The 19,448-nt window shown below is 42.6% G+C and overlaps 1 protein-coding gene across 4 annotated transcripts in view; it reads right to left on the bottom strand.

Annotated features, from left to right (window-relative positions):
• Window positions 1-19,448, bottom strand: part of PCDH10 (protocadherin 10) — a 105,766-nt gene that overhangs the window by 27,138 nt on the left and 59,180 nt on the right. Inside the window, exon 5 of one of the 4 annotated variants that reach the window (XM_068279803.1) lies at window positions 2,129-2,192. The exons of the other annotated variants lie outside the window; for them this stretch is intronic. Coding sequence (XP_068135904.1) covers window positions 2,149-2,192 — 44 coding nt within the window. The 3' untranslated portion in view covers window positions 2,129-2,148. The remainder of the gene's footprint in view (window positions 1-2,128; window positions 2,193-19,448) is intronic. 4 annotated transcript variants of the gene reach the window in all.

Consider the following 19,448-nt stretch of genomic DNA (forward strand, 5'->3'; position numbering starts at 1 on the left):
AAAATGCACATCACACCACTGCGAACACTAATTTAGCCATTCATTGTCACTTGTTTGCTCAATTATATACACATTGTATTTGTATTTTTATGCAAGTAACTTAAAAAAGTATAGTGTCTGCTAGCAGAGGAGATGTGAAAGGAAAATAAAGTGCTACATAGTCCCCGCCAACCACATCCAGAATTTTGTCCCAACCACTGCCAGACAATGGGGGTCTCTGAGCAAATCCCTGTGCGTGATGGGATGCTTGATACTAGGAGTAATGATATATGGTGCTCTACAATTGCCTTCAAATTCAGAGCAATCAGAAAAACATCCTAGCTCTAACTATTTAATATAGGGGTCACCTGAGACCCATAGACATTAGCACAATTTGGTAAAATAAAACACACAAGGAATTATAATATTTTAGTCCAGTGATCTGCAAACTTGGCTCTCCATCTGTTAAGGAACTACAAGTCCCACAATGCATTTGCCCTTATGAATCATAACTGTGACTGTCAGACTCCTGCAATGCATTGTGGGACTTGTAGTTCCTTAACAGCTGGAGAGCCAAATTTGCAGATCATTGTTTTAGTCTATCGGTTTCTTTCCCACATCTCCTCTCTTCCATCTTCATTGGCAGCCATGATTGCAGTATGGATCCTGTGTTGTTGACAGGTTTCTTTGCCTGTTGTTTGCAGAGTTTCTAGAGGAGGCCATACTCTTTAAGCACTTCTGTTTAATGAACAGCAGGACCATACACAACAGTCTATAAACAAAGAAAGAGGCTGCTCAGATCGACCTCTTCCAGCAATTCTTCAAATCTCTGCACACTTTGATTAACAATAAAGATGCTAAAGATGCTATACCACAATCAAAGTAGCTGATAAATGTGGGGATCCTGAAGAAGGACCCTGAAGATGTCAAAGTAAAACAGTGCATGAAAGAAAGGATGTACTCCACAGCAGCAGGGTTAATGTCCCAAAACCCATCTGCAAGCAATCCATACGTAGCAGTTAGTTGCAGTGAGTAAAGGTCGGCTCCATCAGATTATAGTGATCTTTTATTTATGCTTGCATAATATATAGCAAACAACTTTTTGGGGCATACACCCCTTTATCAAGTAATGCTATGTACAGAACTAAAACACTACAACACCTCATATAATTTATTGACTCTTAAAAACTTGGTCAGTATGCATGAGTCCCTTGGTCTTAATATCGGGCACCTCATTAAGCATGTGGCTTCACCTATATTACCCTTTCCTTTCTGAGCCATAACTCCTATAGTGGAAGGGCGTATACTGCTTTATGGTTTTTTTTATGAATGTTACAAAAGACTAGCTCTACTGTGCAATATCACTAACCTCCTACTATCAGAATTCTTAAAAGACCTCAAGCCTAAATTCAATTCGTTTTGTACAGATTTCATATATGTGTACATACAATTAACTTATGTGTACATGTGTACATATGTACATACAGCTCTTTAAACTCTCAGGCCTCTTTCACAGTGCGATGTTAAAGTCGCATGTTAGAAAATGTTTCAACACAGACTAAAACACAGCAATCCTAAATCTGTGCAACATTCACAGTGCACACATTGCGTATGTGTTTAACGTTTAGCTTTTTTAAAACAGTGCTGCATGCTGTGCGTTATACACGTTATTAGCTGTGTTGGACTGTTTGCACATGCTCAGTAATGACTTGGAAGCATACTTTTAATTGCCTGTATGCTCTACTGTATATGACGATAACGGGGCATTAAGTTGCGTTGCGACTTTTTGGGGGCGTTGCGTTGTAATTTGCGTTACGACTTTAACGTTGCATCAAAACGCAACTTCCTACTGTGAAAGAGGCCTCAGTTGGGTCATTACATCATTGGAAATTCTGGCTTGGCAGTCCATTTATGTGCCCTCCTGGTACCAGGGTGCATGATGAAATAAGGAAAATGTAGATGGTGCTTTATTGTTATTCTCTTATAAAATATAGCTTTAGCTTGACTGTTAAGCATAGCTTTTTAATGAATACTTATTCACATATGTAACAGGTATGCAGATAGAGTTAGAAAGAGCAGGTCTGTGATTCAGAAAAGGCAGAGTGTCAACACAACAAGTAGTATTTTTAAAAAAAATCAGCAATGGCACCTTTTATAAGAATCCAACTTCTAGTTTCCTTTAACCTCCCTGGCGTTCAATTTCCCCAGGATTTCTGTGTAAAAGGTGATAGAATTAATTTTTATAACTTTTTTTCCTGTAACTTTCCAAAATGTGTCAAGCAAGGGTCTAGTATACAGTGCAGGAGAGTATTGACGTGTATGCACATTTATACTGTTCACAGCATGTTTTGTATGTATGATATATCTGTCAATACTGCTAGGGAGGATTTAATAAACACCCAAGTATAGCATTTGTGTTAAACCTCCCCTGCAACCAGCAAACATGGTTGCCCCCACCCTGACTTTAGGTAAAGAACTGTTGTAAAACCAGCAACAGTCACATCTGTTTCCTGTTCATCAACTACCATCACTGCTTTAATTGGATATCTGTATTTTCCCCTGCAAAAGAAGTAGAATTTTGAATGTGTATTAGTGAAACCTATTGTCTTTCTGGCCTTAAAAATTTACATTTTTATAGACACTCATAACTTTTAACAGAAAGAGAAGGAAGTAATATGTAGTAGGAATGGTGCATTAACTTAGAGATATATACTAGAAATGAAAGATTTTATGCATTAGTTTAATGGTTCGCATACAACTTCTTATATGTGCTTTTCAGCTATTTTATTGTTTCACAGCATTATTAGGACTTTCTGCACTCAAATGGCCGAGTAAATTTCTTATATGTTGCAGCTGCCAGTGGTTTAGTGCAGACCAATACCATTTTGTTTACCTAATGGTTCAGAATCGTTTTATATATTGCATAAATTGAATAAATCTAGCAACATAATGAAAATGATACTCAATTTTATCAATTTATAATATACTGTAAAGTGAATCTCTACTAGAAAAAAAAATAGCATTGATTTTGTCTTGGAACATAAACACATTCTCATTATCTGAAAGAAATGGATAAATGTGAAAAACAACTCATACCAACTTATAGCCCAATACAGTGCTTAGCTGAGGATGAGGACCATGCTAATCCCCATACAGATAATAGATTTTGTCAATCAAAATGATCATTTATGGTAATTTTAGCTAACAGTCTGCCCTACAATCTATGACAGTGCTCATCTGGGTCCAGGGGCGTAGCAATAGCGAGTAAAGAGGTTGCAACCACAACGGGGCCCAAGGGGCCTTCCCTCAACGGAAGTATTAGCTTTATTTTGGTCCTGTGCTCATAATAATCACTTCTATAGATACTTTGAATAGTGGTAATCATCAACAAACTGCTCCCCATCCTCTTCTTGCACCTCTGACACTGTAGTTGCCATTGGCAGGTTTTGGTGTGTCGTATCAATTGTTATGTATAGAGTGCATGGGGGCCCCCAATGTAAAACTTGCATCGAGGTCCATAGCTCCTTAGCTACGCCACTGTGACTGGGTCTATGTGTAATACTTGGTGGATCTCATGCTTCCTTTTAAATTCCTTTGCCCCAATCTTCACTGCAGTTTTTACCCTATGTGGCGTGTCCCCACTAAGCTGCAGGAGACTTCACGTGCACTGTTGACCCAGCACACTATTACGCCTAGACCTTAAAGGGAACCGAGCATCATTTTTAACTCCCAGGGCAGCTCTATAGCAAATTAAAAATGCATTCTAAAAATGTGGTTTATTATAAAAAAACTTCATTTTACCACATCTTTTTTTACATTTAAGGGTTAAAACAGGCAGTATCCTTCTACCTTCTCTGGAAGGAGGAGCAACAGATGATGGAAGCAGATAAGAAGTCACTTCTCAAACATGGCAGCCCTTTCAGCTATTTGAAGCCCGGAGCTTCTAAGATTCCTTTAACCCACTTGGCGTTATGATTCTTTCTGGATTTTTTGCACCCTTTCAGACTCTAAAACCTGGAAAAAATTATGCTGCCAGGGAGATCTGCAGCAGTTCTTCAATCACTCACCTCCCTGGCTCCAGCACTGCAGTTAGACCTCCATCCTCCGGGTGGCGCTGCAACTCTAAAGTGAAATTTCCGGCTATCATCTCACCAACAGGAAGCAGAGCCCCGGAGGAGAGGAAGAAGAATGCCAGCTGACGTCGGGATCCCCGGGAGGTATGTAGAAACGCTCCCGCTGCATTGCTCTGCATACAGCCTCCGGCGGCTACCCCGAGCAGAGGTCAGGCTCTTAGCTGCGGTTTTCCGCCCCGACCCCAGTTTAGAATAACCGCCGGCACCAAGGAGGTTAAAGTGTACCTGAGATGAGTGGGGGTAAAGGATTTATACTTACTTGAGGCTTCTTCTAGTCCCCTGTAGTTCATCAGCTCCTTAGCTGCCATCTGGTCCCCTTGTTCTCCTGCACTCAGCTCAGAAGTCAGACCTGCATAGACAACACCTGTGAAGTTACAAGCCTCAACTAACTGTGCAGGTGCAGAATGCTCCCGGGACAGGAGCGTGATTGGTAAAGTGAACTGCCTGGGTCATGCATGCACAGTAGTCAGCAACTACCGGGATGACAGCGGGAGAACAGAGGGGATCCGACAGACACAGATGAAGCTGACTGACTACAGGGGGCTGGAAGAACCCCTACATAAGTATAAATCATTTCGCGCCACTCCTGGCAGGTTTACTTTAAGTGTACAAGGAATTAGAACTAAGGAAGTGGAGACAAAAAAAGAAAAAACAACTAGAATCCCGCTAGGATGATATAGGCAGTTAGGATAGTCAAACGGTCCAAGGTCATACACAAATGATGATTACACTTGATCGAGAGGTCCAACAATTCAAGGTCAGAAACAAGCTTAGGGTCAAGCAAAGTAGATCAGGCAGCCATGCATACAAACCAGGGTTCAAGCAAAAATGCAGTCACAAGGAGCAGAGGACAGAAAAGCAGCAATACAAACAAGGTTGGAAAGTCAAGCACGATTGTAACAAGAGGTCAATCCCAATCCCACCCGAGCAGCTACCACTCGGCTACTAATGTTTTCACACTGTTTAATGTACATTGGCACCGAGTAAAATGCACTATAAATGACCTTTTTCCTATGTCACCAAATGGGGAATTATCAGGGTTTTCAGTATAATCCAAAACACTTACTAAATATTAGTTGCTCAATCTAACTGCCACAATAATGTGTAAAACTGTAGGTTAGTAGGGTCAGATACTTTTCAGGGTGTACTTTTCGTAAGAATAAAGGAAATGCTGAAAAAAATCCCAAATGACTTGATGACCAGTCCAAAACCTCTCATCCCGTCAAATTACTGCTATTACACTGTCAGAAATATAATTTGTGCATGTGTTTATGTGTGTTTTAAATTTTAGAATTTTTCACTTTAATTTTTTTATGTGTTTTCTTGTACAACCATTTGAGTGCCAAAAATCATCTAACATGTGTACTTAGTGTGCCTCTTTTCTAGTTTTGTTATTGTGATCTGCTAAAATGAATTAATAGAGGATATAGCTCAAGTTCAATGTGACTGTGGAGTGGCTATGCAAAGATATTGGGAGCAGCTAAAGATACGTTTATAAACATTAATGATCTAAAGCTTGCCGTGCTTCCATGTTTGGCCTACCCAAGCTTCTTGGCCATCAGACTGCAGGGAAACACTTTTGTTGTTATAGACTGACAAAACTAAATCTGCTGCATGACTATAGCACAAAGGACTGCCAAAGCAACTTATGCAGCATGGTGGCATAGTGGTTAGCACTCTTGCCTTGCAGTGATGTGTCCCTGGTTTGAATCCCAGCCAGGTCAACATCTGCAAGGAGTTTGTATACCCCCCAAGTCTGTGTGGGTTTCCTCTGAGCACTCTGGTTTCCTCCCACATCCCAAAAACATACCGATAAGTTATTTGGCTTCCCCCTAAAAATTGTCCCTAGACTATGATACCTACACTACATGATATAGACATAAGACTATGGTAGGGATTAGATTGTGAGCCCCTCTGAGGGACAGTTAGCGACAAGTCAATATACTCTGTACAGTGCTGTGTAATATGTCGGCGCTATATAAATACTAAATAAAATGCCAGAATATCTTTTGTAAATTTTATTTTAGAGATTGTCAAATAATTCAGAAATTATCTTGTCTGCATCTACTATGTTATCTAAATGAATGTTTGGGATGCGTTGTTGATACAGAGTCAATATGGCCACTTTTTTTTTATTTTTTACATACTTCATAACCCACAGGAGAGTGCAATCAGCTAAACGGCTACTATTTGTTCAATGTTTAAAAATGCTTCAACTCACCATGAACTTTATCCAAAAATTAGATAAACACTGTAGTGCCAAAATAGTGTTCATTGAAACCATAAAATCACTCTCTTAAATAGAAAAATTGCACAGCCGGCTGGGCTCACACAGGTACACATGCTATCATTCATGCCATGCACACCAGGCAACCCCATACACCAACCCCATAGAAAGCAACCATTCACGGAATGTAACAAATTGCAACAAATTGCCATAATAAGCTCTAGACTTCTAGTGAAGCAGTACCACTACGGATGATACCCACACTAAGCTAGATAAGCTTGCTTGAGAGGTAGTGCAGGGCAACAATCAAAGTTCACTTATCTAATCCAGCATAGACTCCAAAGTTCCTTCAATGGATGCTTGTGCAGGCAAACTACGAAGGCTGATCTGCAAAACAAGATTTATATGCAAGCAATCACAGGTGGCTGCCTCACTGAGGCTCTCACCACTCAGTTGTCAGGTCTGTAGCTGTGGGTCATGCAGCTGCATAGTGAAAGGAAGCTGTCTCTCAAAGACTCTCGCCACCCAGTAGTTTAGTCGGTGAATGGAATATAAGCTTGCATCAACCGGATCCATCCAGCGGTATTGCAGGCAAAGTGAAGCATGTGCACACATGTCCCAGTAATGTAAAGCCTTATCCACAACTCCCCTTTTCAGAAGGCCTTCCACAACGGTCAGCCGGCGCCAGGCTCCGTTGTAGGCTTAGCAGGGCTTGTGGACCATAGGTGCCAGAGAGTGAACACCTTCACCGCGTGTATTAATTATGTGATCACATATAGGTCCATATTTCCTGGATGTAATTCAAAGAAGTCAAGAGAAAAATAAAGAGGGGCTCTGCTGTTCAGCAGACCATAAAGGTGAACTACAAATGTTCCTTGTGGACAACCAGCAACTATACAATATGCTTAAAACAACCATAAGTATGATTACCATTAATTATTAGTATTATTAATGTACAGTGTCTGCCTTACAGCTTACGGCACAGTCATTTAACAGTGAAATTCTGTTCAGGAAAAAAATGTAGATTATTTTTTCTTTTTTTTCAGTTGCAGATTATGTGGTATTGTGCTGTAAACTCCCCGGAGAATAGAAGTTATTAATAATAATAATAACAACGTGACTGGTCACACACATACAACGTTCGCAGTCTACACATATTTGAACTGAGAACACACTATGTTGGGGTGTTGAACAATATATTATAAATGTCAGTGCCTCTGCATCTGTGTATGGTAACATTCCCTAATTGTGTTGACTGTGAGTAACACGGAGCCCTTTCCATTTTTACTACAGTGTTGTGGCAGGAGCCAGACGGAATCGATTATCACGGTATTATGTCACTGGTGTAAAGTAAAGCTTCTATTCCAGCACTGCAAATTCACAAAGCCAACCACTGTCCATAATTTATGTGTGACAAGGAAATGGATGTTATAAGAAGGCTATAACACATTCTGGCAGTCGGAGATCAGCTGTACCTTTAATATTAAACTATATTTATAGCACAGGGATTAAAGAACAAGAGTACTTATAAAAATATGTGTTCAGCCCTAAATTGCTCCCTGATGAATAAAACATTTATAATGCATGACTAGTTTAGCCCCCTTGAATAAATATAGGGATCCCTTGCTGCTCTTTATTTACAAACACTTCTCCACAACGGTCTGTATACTGTGTATGTTGTACACCAACTCTCGCTCTCTGCTACAGCATCTGTCAGCTTTCCTATGGCTTTACCCTGCAAATCCCTCTCTGCTGTCTACTTCTGTGTAAAGGCTTTACTCACATACATACAGTATATGTGTGATTTACCGTCAACTTTGGTCATTGCTCCCTGCATATGCATTCTGCGACAATATATGCACAGAAGTAAACAATAGGAACATTCATTGTAACAGGAAGAACAGCAAAGAGCAACAATAAGAACAATTAGACCAATCTATAAATCACATGAGTAAAGCTTTCACAAAAGAACACAAAAATACTAGACCTGATATACACAGTGGAAAAGAAATTTTGCGAACAATAGGCAGCCAAAGAGTCTACATAGCTTTTCAGGGAAGTGAAATCAGTAATGCTTTAACTGCATTATTGATCTTGAAGCAATATGGAGTTGATTTAATACATTCGGTTGCAAGTATACTTTCGCTTTTCAAAGAAAACTTTTACTTAATACATACTAAAATAAATGTGTTATTAATTGCATTTTGTAGTAAGAAAAAATACACACACCACACACCCCCTTGCACCTGAGTTTGGCTCGGGTATAGCAGCAATGCTACAGTCCGCGGCCCGCTCACAGGTAATGTGGCGATACAGCAGCTGTCATAGCAACCTCGGCAGGGGAAAAGTAATAAAACAGGAACTTTAGCCTAAACAAACATACTGTCATTAAGTTACATTAGTTATGTTAATTAGAATAGATAGGTAATATATTCTCTTACCCACCCTGTTTTAAAAGAACAGGCAAATGTTTGATTTCATGGGGGCAGCCATCTTTTTCATGGGGGCAGACATCTTTTTGGATTGAAGGAGGTGACAGGGAGCATGAGACACAGTTCCAACTGTCCTGTTCACCCCTCCCAGCTGCCCGCACAAGGCTTCAAATCTCAAATCCCCCCCCCCCCCCAAAAAAAAAGTGCCAAAACCGCAGAAGGAGAACAACAACATCAGAAATCCCATCATGCTTTGGACAGCATCAGGTGACAAATGCCCAGCAGTATTCTTCTGTGCAGCTAAAAATTAGGCTTGTGTAAGAAAAACAAAGTTCTGATGCTGTGAAACTGTTAAAGAAACACCAAGCTTTTTTAGTGCTGCTGAGTAGATTTTTAGTCTGGAGGTTCACTTTAACATTGCCTGGAACTTCAGCAGCAGCAGAGTAATTCGGCTCACCCTGTACCAAAGTGACCGGGTGGCGAAAACGAATGTATGCACACAATGAAGTAGCCACAGAGCCATGGTCCCCAGTAAGAAGTGTGCACTAGGGACCCCACAGCACTGTACAGAAACAGGACCACACAATATAGAGCGCCTATACACAGGCTTGTGCACATGCTAGAGAGTTCTTGGCCAAGGTTGCCAGTCAGGGCCATTTCCACCATGAATGTAACTCATGTATGGTGACCCCAATGCATTGCCAAGAAATCCAGAGTGTTATACTGTCTCCTCCTAACCCTTCCCGTTGCTTCAAGATGTTCTTTTGTGTGCTGACATATCTCCCCCCCCCCCTTTCATAACAACAGAACACACGTCTGACACATCTGTAAAATACTCTGTCCCAAACATTTGCCCGAGGGATTGTGTCCTGACAATAACATTATAGGCAGGGGAGGAGAACATTTTGTGAATGATTACACACTTAAACTTCATATAGAAGAAATAATTACCAAATGACACAAGTATAGAATGAAGCCAGTAGCAGAAAGAGGGGAATAATAGGTGACCCGCACACCTGGTACTTTGTGCACCGCCATACGCCACAATTTCAACTGTGGCTGTGGTGGCGCTGAGAAAGTAATTTTTTTATAGTGTAGACGAATGCCAGCTATCCATGCAGCAGTGGAGGGGTAATAGGCACTTGCCTATATTATAGATTAGTGTTATGTGTCGATAGGGGAGGGTTAGTGTCATAACAGGGTTACAGAGGGATAGTAGAGTATCCTAATCACTGTGCACTTTTATTAGATGTACGTAAAAAAAGGTCCTAGGAAGGCATTTTTCTGTAGTGACCCAAATGAGGTCACAATCTTAGTGCTATGTCACTGTAAACATGCCTACCACACTACTTTTTTAATCTTACTTTGTTACCATAATTATTTTCTGCTTTCAGTGGGTTTTTATTCATTCATTTATTTAGTTTGCCTGCATAGGGATTGCCATCTTGCTGTAGATGGCAACACCTAAATAATTGACATGTATAAGCTGCTTTGTATGTAAAACAGTTATGAGTAAAATAAAATCAGTATCTATTTAGTTTTTTGTTTGTGCTAAGTGCTTGAAGCAGTCTTAAAAACCTATTGGTAATTTTCACCTGTACAGGGACTAGACTGAAGGTATTCTGGAATTCTGTTTATTCAATCTGGGGTGTTATATATTTTTTAGCAATATTTTAAGATTTTACTCATCTTTGCTTTAAAGTTTAACTCCTGCCTGGGTTCTATCTTTCGTTTGCTGGAGGAAATGGGAAAGTGTTTGAGCCTCTGCCAAATGTTTGTCGCTGTTTGGGTTATGGTTGGCTAGGTTTCCCCACTGAGTGAGGAAGTGAGATGAAAAGTATCCAATGAAGACGCAGATATCAGCAGTTTAATAGTGTGGTGAACTGTTGGAACATCTGTGAGGTGCTAACTGCTGTCTGTGTGCTTGCCAAGGAGTTTTTGATATTAAAGTAGTCAAAGGAAATGTTTCCTTTAACCTGCCTGGCGTTCTATTAAGATCGCCAGGCAGGCTGCGGGAGGGTTTTTTTTTAATAAAAAAAAAACTATTTCATGCAGCCAACTGAAAGTTGGCTGCATGAAAGCCCACTAGAGGGCGCTCCGGAGGCGATCTTCCGATCGCCTCCGGCGCCCAGAATAAACAAGGAAGGCCGCAATGAGCGGCCTTCCTTGTTTTGCTTATATCGTCGCCATAGCGACGAGCGGAGTGACGTCATCGACGTCAGCCGACGTCCTGACGTCAGCCGCCTCCGATCCAGCCCTTAGCGCTGGCCGGAACTTTTTGTTCCGGCTGCGCAGGGCTCAGGCGGCTAGGGGGGCCCTCTTTCGCCGCTGCTCGCGGCGAATCGCCGCAGAGCGGCGGCGATCAGGCAGCACACGCGGCTGGCAAAGTGCCGGCTGCGTGTGCTGCTTTTTATTTCAGCCAAATCGGCCCAGCAGGGCCTGAGCGGCAGGCTCCGGCGGTACTGGACGAGCTGAGCTCGTCCAGACCGCCCAGCAGGTTAAGTAAATGGACAAGTATTAAATAGTCACATAGGATGAAAAAAAGACAGCCACCCATTGAGTTCAAGTAGGAAAAAAAAAAGAAGAAGAAGCAAGGAGTAGGCACTAGAATATTTCCCTTTGACTTTACAAAGAAGCAAAAACATTTTAATTTAATTACTAATTCAAAAAGTCTCTTGTAAGGCCACATGAACATTTTAGCAGGCCAGGACCGGTATTATTATGGTCAAGTAATTACACACAGCTATCATCATGCCACTGAGTCCCAAAATCAATCAGGTATATTTTATCTAGCATTACTTACCTTGCCCAGTGTGTTTTTTTATGTAGTGATTTATAAAGCATAGCCAGGTCTACCATTATTCCCCTGTACTTCTGTGCAGCAAGTAGACACATGTGCACACCGCTAGTGTTGGGTGAACAGTGTTCGCCACTGTTCGGGTTCTGCAGAACATCACCCTGTTCGGGTGATGTTCGAGTTCGGCCGAACACCTGGTGGTGTTCGGCCAAACTGTTCGGGTTCGCCCGAACGGCTCAATGCCTGGCCGAACAGGGCCCCTGTTCGGCCGAACAGGGCCCTGTTCGGCCGAATACGGCCCCCCTATGGGGTCGCAGGCATAAGGGGGGAGCATGCCCCGATCGCGGGGGGGTCGGAAATTCCCCCCACCCCCTCCGCTAGCGCTCCCCCCTCTGCCCGCTTCCCCATACAAAAGTTTAAGGAAAGTAAAATAGTACCGGTGGTAGTGGCTGGCAGTGGCACTGTGAAGTGAGTGAGGAGGAGGAGTCCGGAGAGTGACGCGTTGAGGGAGGCCGGGCAGCGGGCGGTTCAGCGGTAGTACCCTTGTGGTACTTCTGCCCTTTCTCTGACCTCACGTCCTCTGCGTGATGACGCATACGAGGGTACGCGTGACGCGTACCCTCGTATGCAGAGGACGTGAGGTCAGAGAAAGGGCGGAAGTACCACAAGGGTACTACCGCTGAACCACCCGCTGCCCGGCCTCCCTCAATGCGTCACTCTCCGGACTCCTCCTCCTCACTCACTTCACAGTGCCACTGCCAGCCACTACCACCGGTACTATTTTACTTTCCTTAAACTTTTGTATGGGGAAGCGGGCAGAGGGGGAGCGCTAGCGGAGGGGGTGGGGGGAATTTCCGACCCCCCCCCCCCGCGATCGGGGCATGCTCCCCCCTTATGCCTGCAACCCCATAGGGCCCCCAAAAGCGGGATGTTCGGGGAGTTCGGGGTTCGGCCCGAACATGCCGAACATCGCGGCCATGTTCGGCGAACGTTCCCGAACCCGAACATCCAGGTGTTCGCCCAACACTACACACCGCCACCACCTCCCCCGATGTAATTTCCCAGCCTCTGCATACAGATTACAGAATGTGGTAAAATGGAGGAAAGAGGACCGACAAGTACTAGTAACTAATACGATAACCTTCCAACTCCTTCACAGTAGCAAGACGTTCTGGGATAAAATAAGGAGCCACATTTAAAATCCAACACCAAGCAAAAGTAAATAAGGCTGCCTAAAGGCTGATACACACGAGGCACGGATGTCTGCAGTTGCATGGAGACAAGCGACAGTTGAAAGTCTCCAGCAACAACAGTTGTATACAAGCGACGATTGTATACACGCGGCAATAACCTGTCTGCAACTGTTGCTCAGCGACACAGGAAGTTGCGTCGGACTGTCAATAGAGATACAAGAGTCGCTAGAGACTAGCATACACACGACCGCACCAACGTGAGACTAGCGACGGTTCCTGCAACAGCTGTTGCTGGCGATTGGCCAAGTCAATCACCCGGCGACAGCTCTGACTAGCAACAGTTCGTGGCACGCGCCTCATACACACGGAGGACCTGTCGCCACAACATGCGCGCGCCATGTGTTTCCAGTGACAGTTGTAGCCCATGTGTATGGGCCTTTTGGTAGAGCCTTAAGACCTGTAAACACTTTCCAATTTGGTCACCCATTCAAGATCATTGTACACACGTATGAGGACGGTCATCAGGCAGCAGGATTTGGGATAAATATATTGGCTGAGTTCAGGGCCCAATGCTGTACGGATGTGTCAGTAGCCTCCAGGCTAGTAACACATCTGTTACTATGGAGGCCAGTGACACAGACAGACACAGGACATTTACAGTATATTGTTTTTTTCTCCTGGCAGATTCAAAGCGCCAAAGCTGCAGCCACTAGGGCATGCTCTATAGGCAGTTGCAGGGTTAGGGAGTCTTGCCCAAGGTCTCTGAATAGTGATGCCTTACTGACCAAGAAGAGCCAAGATTTGAACCCAGGTCTCCTGTGTCAGAGGCAAAGCCCATTACACTGTCGAAGGATGGTGCATGGTGCATGACAGAGTAGCTTACTGCAGTTGGGTGAGAGGGAAGAACAATGTGCTTGGGGTCACTTGAGTGTCGGATGCAGCCATACCATGAGTTCTGTCTACCATTTGTACGTAGCGTAAGAGTGTAAAGGAATTCCATGATGCCTGTTGAGTTCTTAACAGTCATTCATGATAGAGAGGTATGCCTGATCACTACTGCAGCATATCTTCCCCCTTCCCCTTTCTATAGAGCTAAACACACTGGGCCTGATGAAATTGTCAGACTCGCCAGTGTTAAACGCTGGTGAGTCCGATAATCAGGCGACTATAAAGTCGCCTGATCCAATTGCATTTAGCCCTAGGCAGGGTGCTAAAAGAACTCGCTTGGGCGATATTATCGCCCAGCAAGTTCCTTACACCCTATCCTATTAGACTTTGCATGCCTCCGGGAAGCGATGCTTCCCGGCAGACATGAGCGTTAGCTTAGACCTGCAAAAAGCAGGTCTAAACATGCTAACGCACGTCATCGCCGCTGCATCTGGGGGTCCCCTTTAATAAGGAGACCCCCAGAGCTCCCCGCCGGCCGCCGCTCATCTCCGCAACCCCCCACAAAGCTAAATGCTTAAATTCCTTACCGCCGCTTTACACCCGTCGGCCGCCGCATCTCGCCGCAAGTCCCCGCTGTGTAATTACATTGTACGAGTTACTGTAATTACACTTACTAATAATAGAGTCCCGGCAAAGCATCTTTGATTCAGCTGCCGGGGCTCCCCATTGGTTCACAGGCTGGACCAATGAAAATGGCTCAGCCTGTGAACCAATGGGGAGCCCCGGCGGCTGAATCAAAGATGCTTTGCCGGGACTCTGTTATTAGTAAGTGTAATTACAGTAACTCATACAACGCAATTACACAGCGGGGACTTGCGGCGAGATGCGGCGGCCGACGGGTGTAAAGCGGCGGTAAGGAATTTAAGCATTTAGCTTTGTGGGGGGTTGCGGAGATGAGCGGCGGCCGGCGGGGAGCTCTGGGGGTCTCCTTATTAAAGGAGACCCCCAGATGCAGCGGCGGAAGATGGCGGCGGATGTTCGGCGGGTTGTGCGCATGTGTGGGGAGCGAGGCCGTGGTGCTGATGGACAGCACCACAGGGTAAACCTCGCTCCCCATCGCCCAGGAATAGGGAGCATCGCTCAGGCTTTCGCCTGAGTAATGCTCCCTAACGATCGGCCATCGCACGAGTGAAACTGGCAATAGGATTTTCCGATAATCCTCGTGCGATGGCAAGGTGATAAGTAGCTCGCATCTGCAAGCTACTTATCACCTTGAATAGCATCAGGCCCACTGTTTGAAATTTGTACAGGCAAAGGCCTTCAAATAACCAAGCATGATTGCTTCAGCCACTATTGCAAGTGTGGACAGGCATGTACATGTAGTTTAATCCTAGTGATATATTTTTGATATGCTTTTCTATGTGCTTTGTGATTTTACAAGCTCTTGCCAATGTAGTCCTATATGTGTGTTCTCACTGGAGCGATGTGATTTTGTAAAAAATCTCCCATAGCATTGCATTAGCAAGAGCTTTTCAAATCACTGGCTCTGGTAGTTTGAATCAGCCCTAAGGAGCAAGGACTCCTTGAAAAGCTGCTATGTTCCTTTCACATCATGCATCTGAGTTAAAAATGTCAATGTCAGAGTCATAAGACTCAACACAACTGCATGCATATACGGGTTAATGACACTCAATACTTCAGATTAAATTTGAACCCACAGGCTATACATGGCAGGTGTTGTCTACAAATATATAGCATGCAGAGCACCGCACTAACAGGTAGCTTTCTTTGATAACATAGAATGTATATACTGTAGCTTGTACAAGGCATGTATAGCTAGTAAATTAAAAAAACACATCTCACAGTATGTCTGTACATCTCCAGACACCAGATATCTTTCTGTTACCCAACGCTAGTTAGTCTAACTCTGAAAATAAATATAGCAGATCACACTGCAGCACACTGATGACGGGAATGGGTGCCACAGGTATCACTCTGCATCTGGGATTTACATTACCTCTGGAAGCTTAATCACAGTCTTATTTCCCTACTTATTCCAGGGTAAAATTCCATGGGAAAAGCATATTCACCTAAAAATAAGTTTTTGGGTGGAAATCCACATGGACCGTTTCACTATTATTGTGCCAAGTTATGATTTTTCTCACATTATTTTTAAATGCCTTCCTAAGGTTTCTTGTAATGTGCTCTTAAACAGCATGCTTTGATCTTGGTTGTTCTTCCATGAGCTTAAATCAATTTAAAACAGACTAGTCCCTCACTTCTTAGCTTTGTCACCAGTGATAAGCAATTTTTCCCCAGTCATGTCTCTCCCATCCTATTATGTGTGAAGTTAACTCTGTTGTACTCACACCTGTCAATCAAGCATTTGACTAAGCAAGTCTAATTCTCACAGTCGTGGCTGGAGGGCTCAACAGTAAGACAGTTTGAAGAACAATGAAAATGTTTGCAGCTTGACTTAAGGGACTAAAAAAAATACATATTACAATAGTTTTTATTATTCAGTGCTCATTTTGGTGGAAATGTTTGGAGTTTTTATTCAACACCATTCCAATAGCCCAGATTGATGTCTGTTTTATCTCATACTCTAGTGTTTAAAGTGGAACTGAACTCTTGCACAGGACAGAAGGAAAGCATAGAGAAATGCACATTGTATGTACTTAGAGATTTTATCCTCTCTAATTCCTCCTCATCTGTGACGAATCACAAATTGTAATTTGTAATTTGAGTCAGCTGGCTGCCATGGCAGAGCAGCTAATTGGTAAACACAGGATGTTAACAATATGCCTGCAGGAAGCAGACACACTGCAGATGTATTGCAGAATTTATGTCAGCTGTAACAAAGAAGTACTTTTCTTTTAATGAAAACCTGTAGGCTTCTCTGATCCTCATTTACCCCTCCAATGTTCGCCGACGGTGCGGGCCATACTCGCGCTTACACAGCATGGCCACTTGTACACGTACAGGAGCACAGCCATGAGAAAATGTTTTGCAAGCTCTTGTGTTCAGAGGGTTCCTGCAATAGATCTGTGTGGTCAAGAAGGGGTATTCAGAAGGTTTACTCTACTGAGGTAATTATTCAATTCTGATATTTTGTTATCTTACAGGTGCCCTTTAAGGAAAATTAGAGTTACAAAGTACCCAGCAAGCTCATGGTGAACCAGAACTCCCAGGAGTGTAAAAGGGGGCAAACGATACCAAAAAGCCCTCTTACTAAGATGATATGAAAAACAGAAATTTGCCTTCTTAAAATAGAAGGTGTTTACAATTATTCAGGTTGGAGTGAGCTCTGAGATGTCTCCCACAATGCATCCCTGCTGAATATGAAAAAATAGCATCCTATTCATAATCTCAAACTGCAAGCATTACTTCAACATACTATAAGTAGAAAAAAATGTGCAACTAATCCACACCAATCATAAGATATACTGTCAGATTTGGAAGGTCAAAGCTACAGTCATTCAATTAGAGCAACAAACGCTGTACTCATTCAGGTAAACAAAAATGCCTAGGCAGTTTTCATTGCACATTCCAGCAAATATACAGATTCCTGGCTTGAAAAGAAGCGCAACATATGTTTGCCCTAAGTTCTGGAATTTTATAGCTGGCTGTAAACAAAAATGAAGCCACAAATAACAGAAACGTACAGCACTGATATATGTTTATAGAAATAAGTGAGAATAGAATTTCGCTTAAAGGAAAAAAAAATCCTAAGTCTCAGGGTAATGTTGCAAAGCTATCAGATTCAGAGGAAAAAATATGCAGTTTCAGAGATTTATTGATATGCTGCTCTTTCACTTCAATTTAAACATGATTTAATACAACTATTTCTCAAGCGTTAGTGTCTGTACACAAGAGTGCAATTCTGGGACCTTCGGGTGATAATTCTGCTAGTTAATGTAAATGCATTGTAAGAGAATAGAGTTTTATAACACAATAGTTCAGAACTAAGACACATTTTATAAAGTACGTTAGTTATTTAACACATAAGAATAGATTGTCAGAAAACATTTTACACAGTTTGAGGCTACTGATAAAACGTAGATGTATAATGATTTTTTAATGAATACTGTAGTAGATGATATGATTTATATATTTCCCTGGAATTCAGCTATAATGTATAAGTATTATTTTAAATAATGCTTAACATATCTTTACTTCAGGACATCACTTTTCATAATGTGTGGTAAATGTACTCGATCTACTAACAGGAAATAACTGATTTAGTAGTTTACCTTTTTTCCTACATTGCTGGGCATATAGGACTTTTAGCTTAATACCTAAGGTATTTCAAGAAAATTTAAAGGACAACTGAAGTGAGAATAATATGGAGGCTGCCATATTTATTTCCTTTTTTAAAAAAAAATAGCAGTTGCCTGGCAGCCCTGCTGATCTGTTCAGCTGCAGTGGTGTCTCAATATCAGACCAGAAAGAAGCATGCAGCTAATCTTGTCAGATCAGACAATAATGTCACAAACACCTGATCTGCTGCATGCTTGTTCATGGTCTATGGCTAAAAGTATTAGAGGACGGAGGATCAGCAGGACAGCAAGGCAACTGGTATTATTTAAAAGGAAATACATATGGCAGCCTCCATATACCTCTTAATCCAGTTGTCCTTTAACTCCTTCCCAACCGTGTCACACTGATGGGTGTGACCGCGGCGGCAGCCCCAGGAACAGCTAACGTCGATCGGCATAAAGTTCTGGGGCTCTGTTTTTAAGGAGATTCCGCGCAGGCTGTGCGTGCATCTCCTGGTTGGTGGGCAGAGCGGAGCCTTCAGTCTCTGAGCGGCGATCCCCGCTCGGGAGAATGTTAGACGGCAAAACTGTCCACTAGCGACATTAAATAATCCACTAGCGACATTGCTAGCCGGCTGTTTACATCTCCTCTGTCACTCTCGCCACTGTGGATTATTAGAACCCACCCCGGGTTCTCTTTAAATGTCTTTCATCTTGGAAGAATTTTAGTAAATGTGTCCAATAATGTTGATCGTTATCCACCTCCCCCAATCCCACCTCAAATCTATTGCTCAGTATCAGCTACATACTGATATATAAGCATTGTGCAATATGGTGTTTGTAGGATTATTAGGTTCACTGTGCAGAGAAAAGTTACTTTTGACATGTATGACAAGTAGTATGCGCCAACCTGGAAAGAGGGCAAGAGCACAGGGCAAAAGCCGCTGATGTTATGGGAAGGCACTAAATGATTTTCTAGACAGAGTTCTCAGCACAGTACGTTTGGCCCTGGCTTCCCTAGTTGTGTATTTTTCATTAAAAACTTAGTTTACTAGCAGCTGCAATAAAAAAGCAAGAATACGGCAACATAACCGGAAAGAAAGAACAAGGAAACATTGATGCATTTCTACATTTATCTTCCACTGTATTAAACAACACTGCCTTGGGTGCACTTGTTAAATCCAACAATACACCAGTACTTCTTTAGAAAGGCTAGTTATATTTCATTAAGTTCACTCTAAAAGATGGTATGGCTCAGCTGCTAATTGATGGGATTGCTTTTTGTGAACTATGTTTTGACAAGTCCTGTCAGAAACACTTTATGTAGAATTTAATGGATTGCCTTAAATGTGAGCTGAAACTTCCTATTCAGTTAGCATGTTTATACCGCGGGGCAAACTTGAGGCTTTTCAAATCTATTGCTTGCAACGAGGGAAGGAATTTTGTGCCTCCCTTGTTAAGCAGTCATGGTAAAGTGATAAAGAAATAACTTTTTCAGTTTGGGTTACGAATTGCATTTTACGTCAAATAACTGAAAATT

The sequence above is a fragment of the Hyperolius riggenbachi genome, chromosome 1 (assembly GCF_040937935.1).
Source record: "Hyperolius riggenbachi isolate aHypRig1 chromosome 1, aHypRig1.pri, whole genome shotgun sequence".
Taxonomy (NCBI): domain Eukaryota; kingdom Metazoa; phylum Chordata; class Amphibia; order Anura; family Hyperoliidae; genus Hyperolius; species Hyperolius riggenbachi.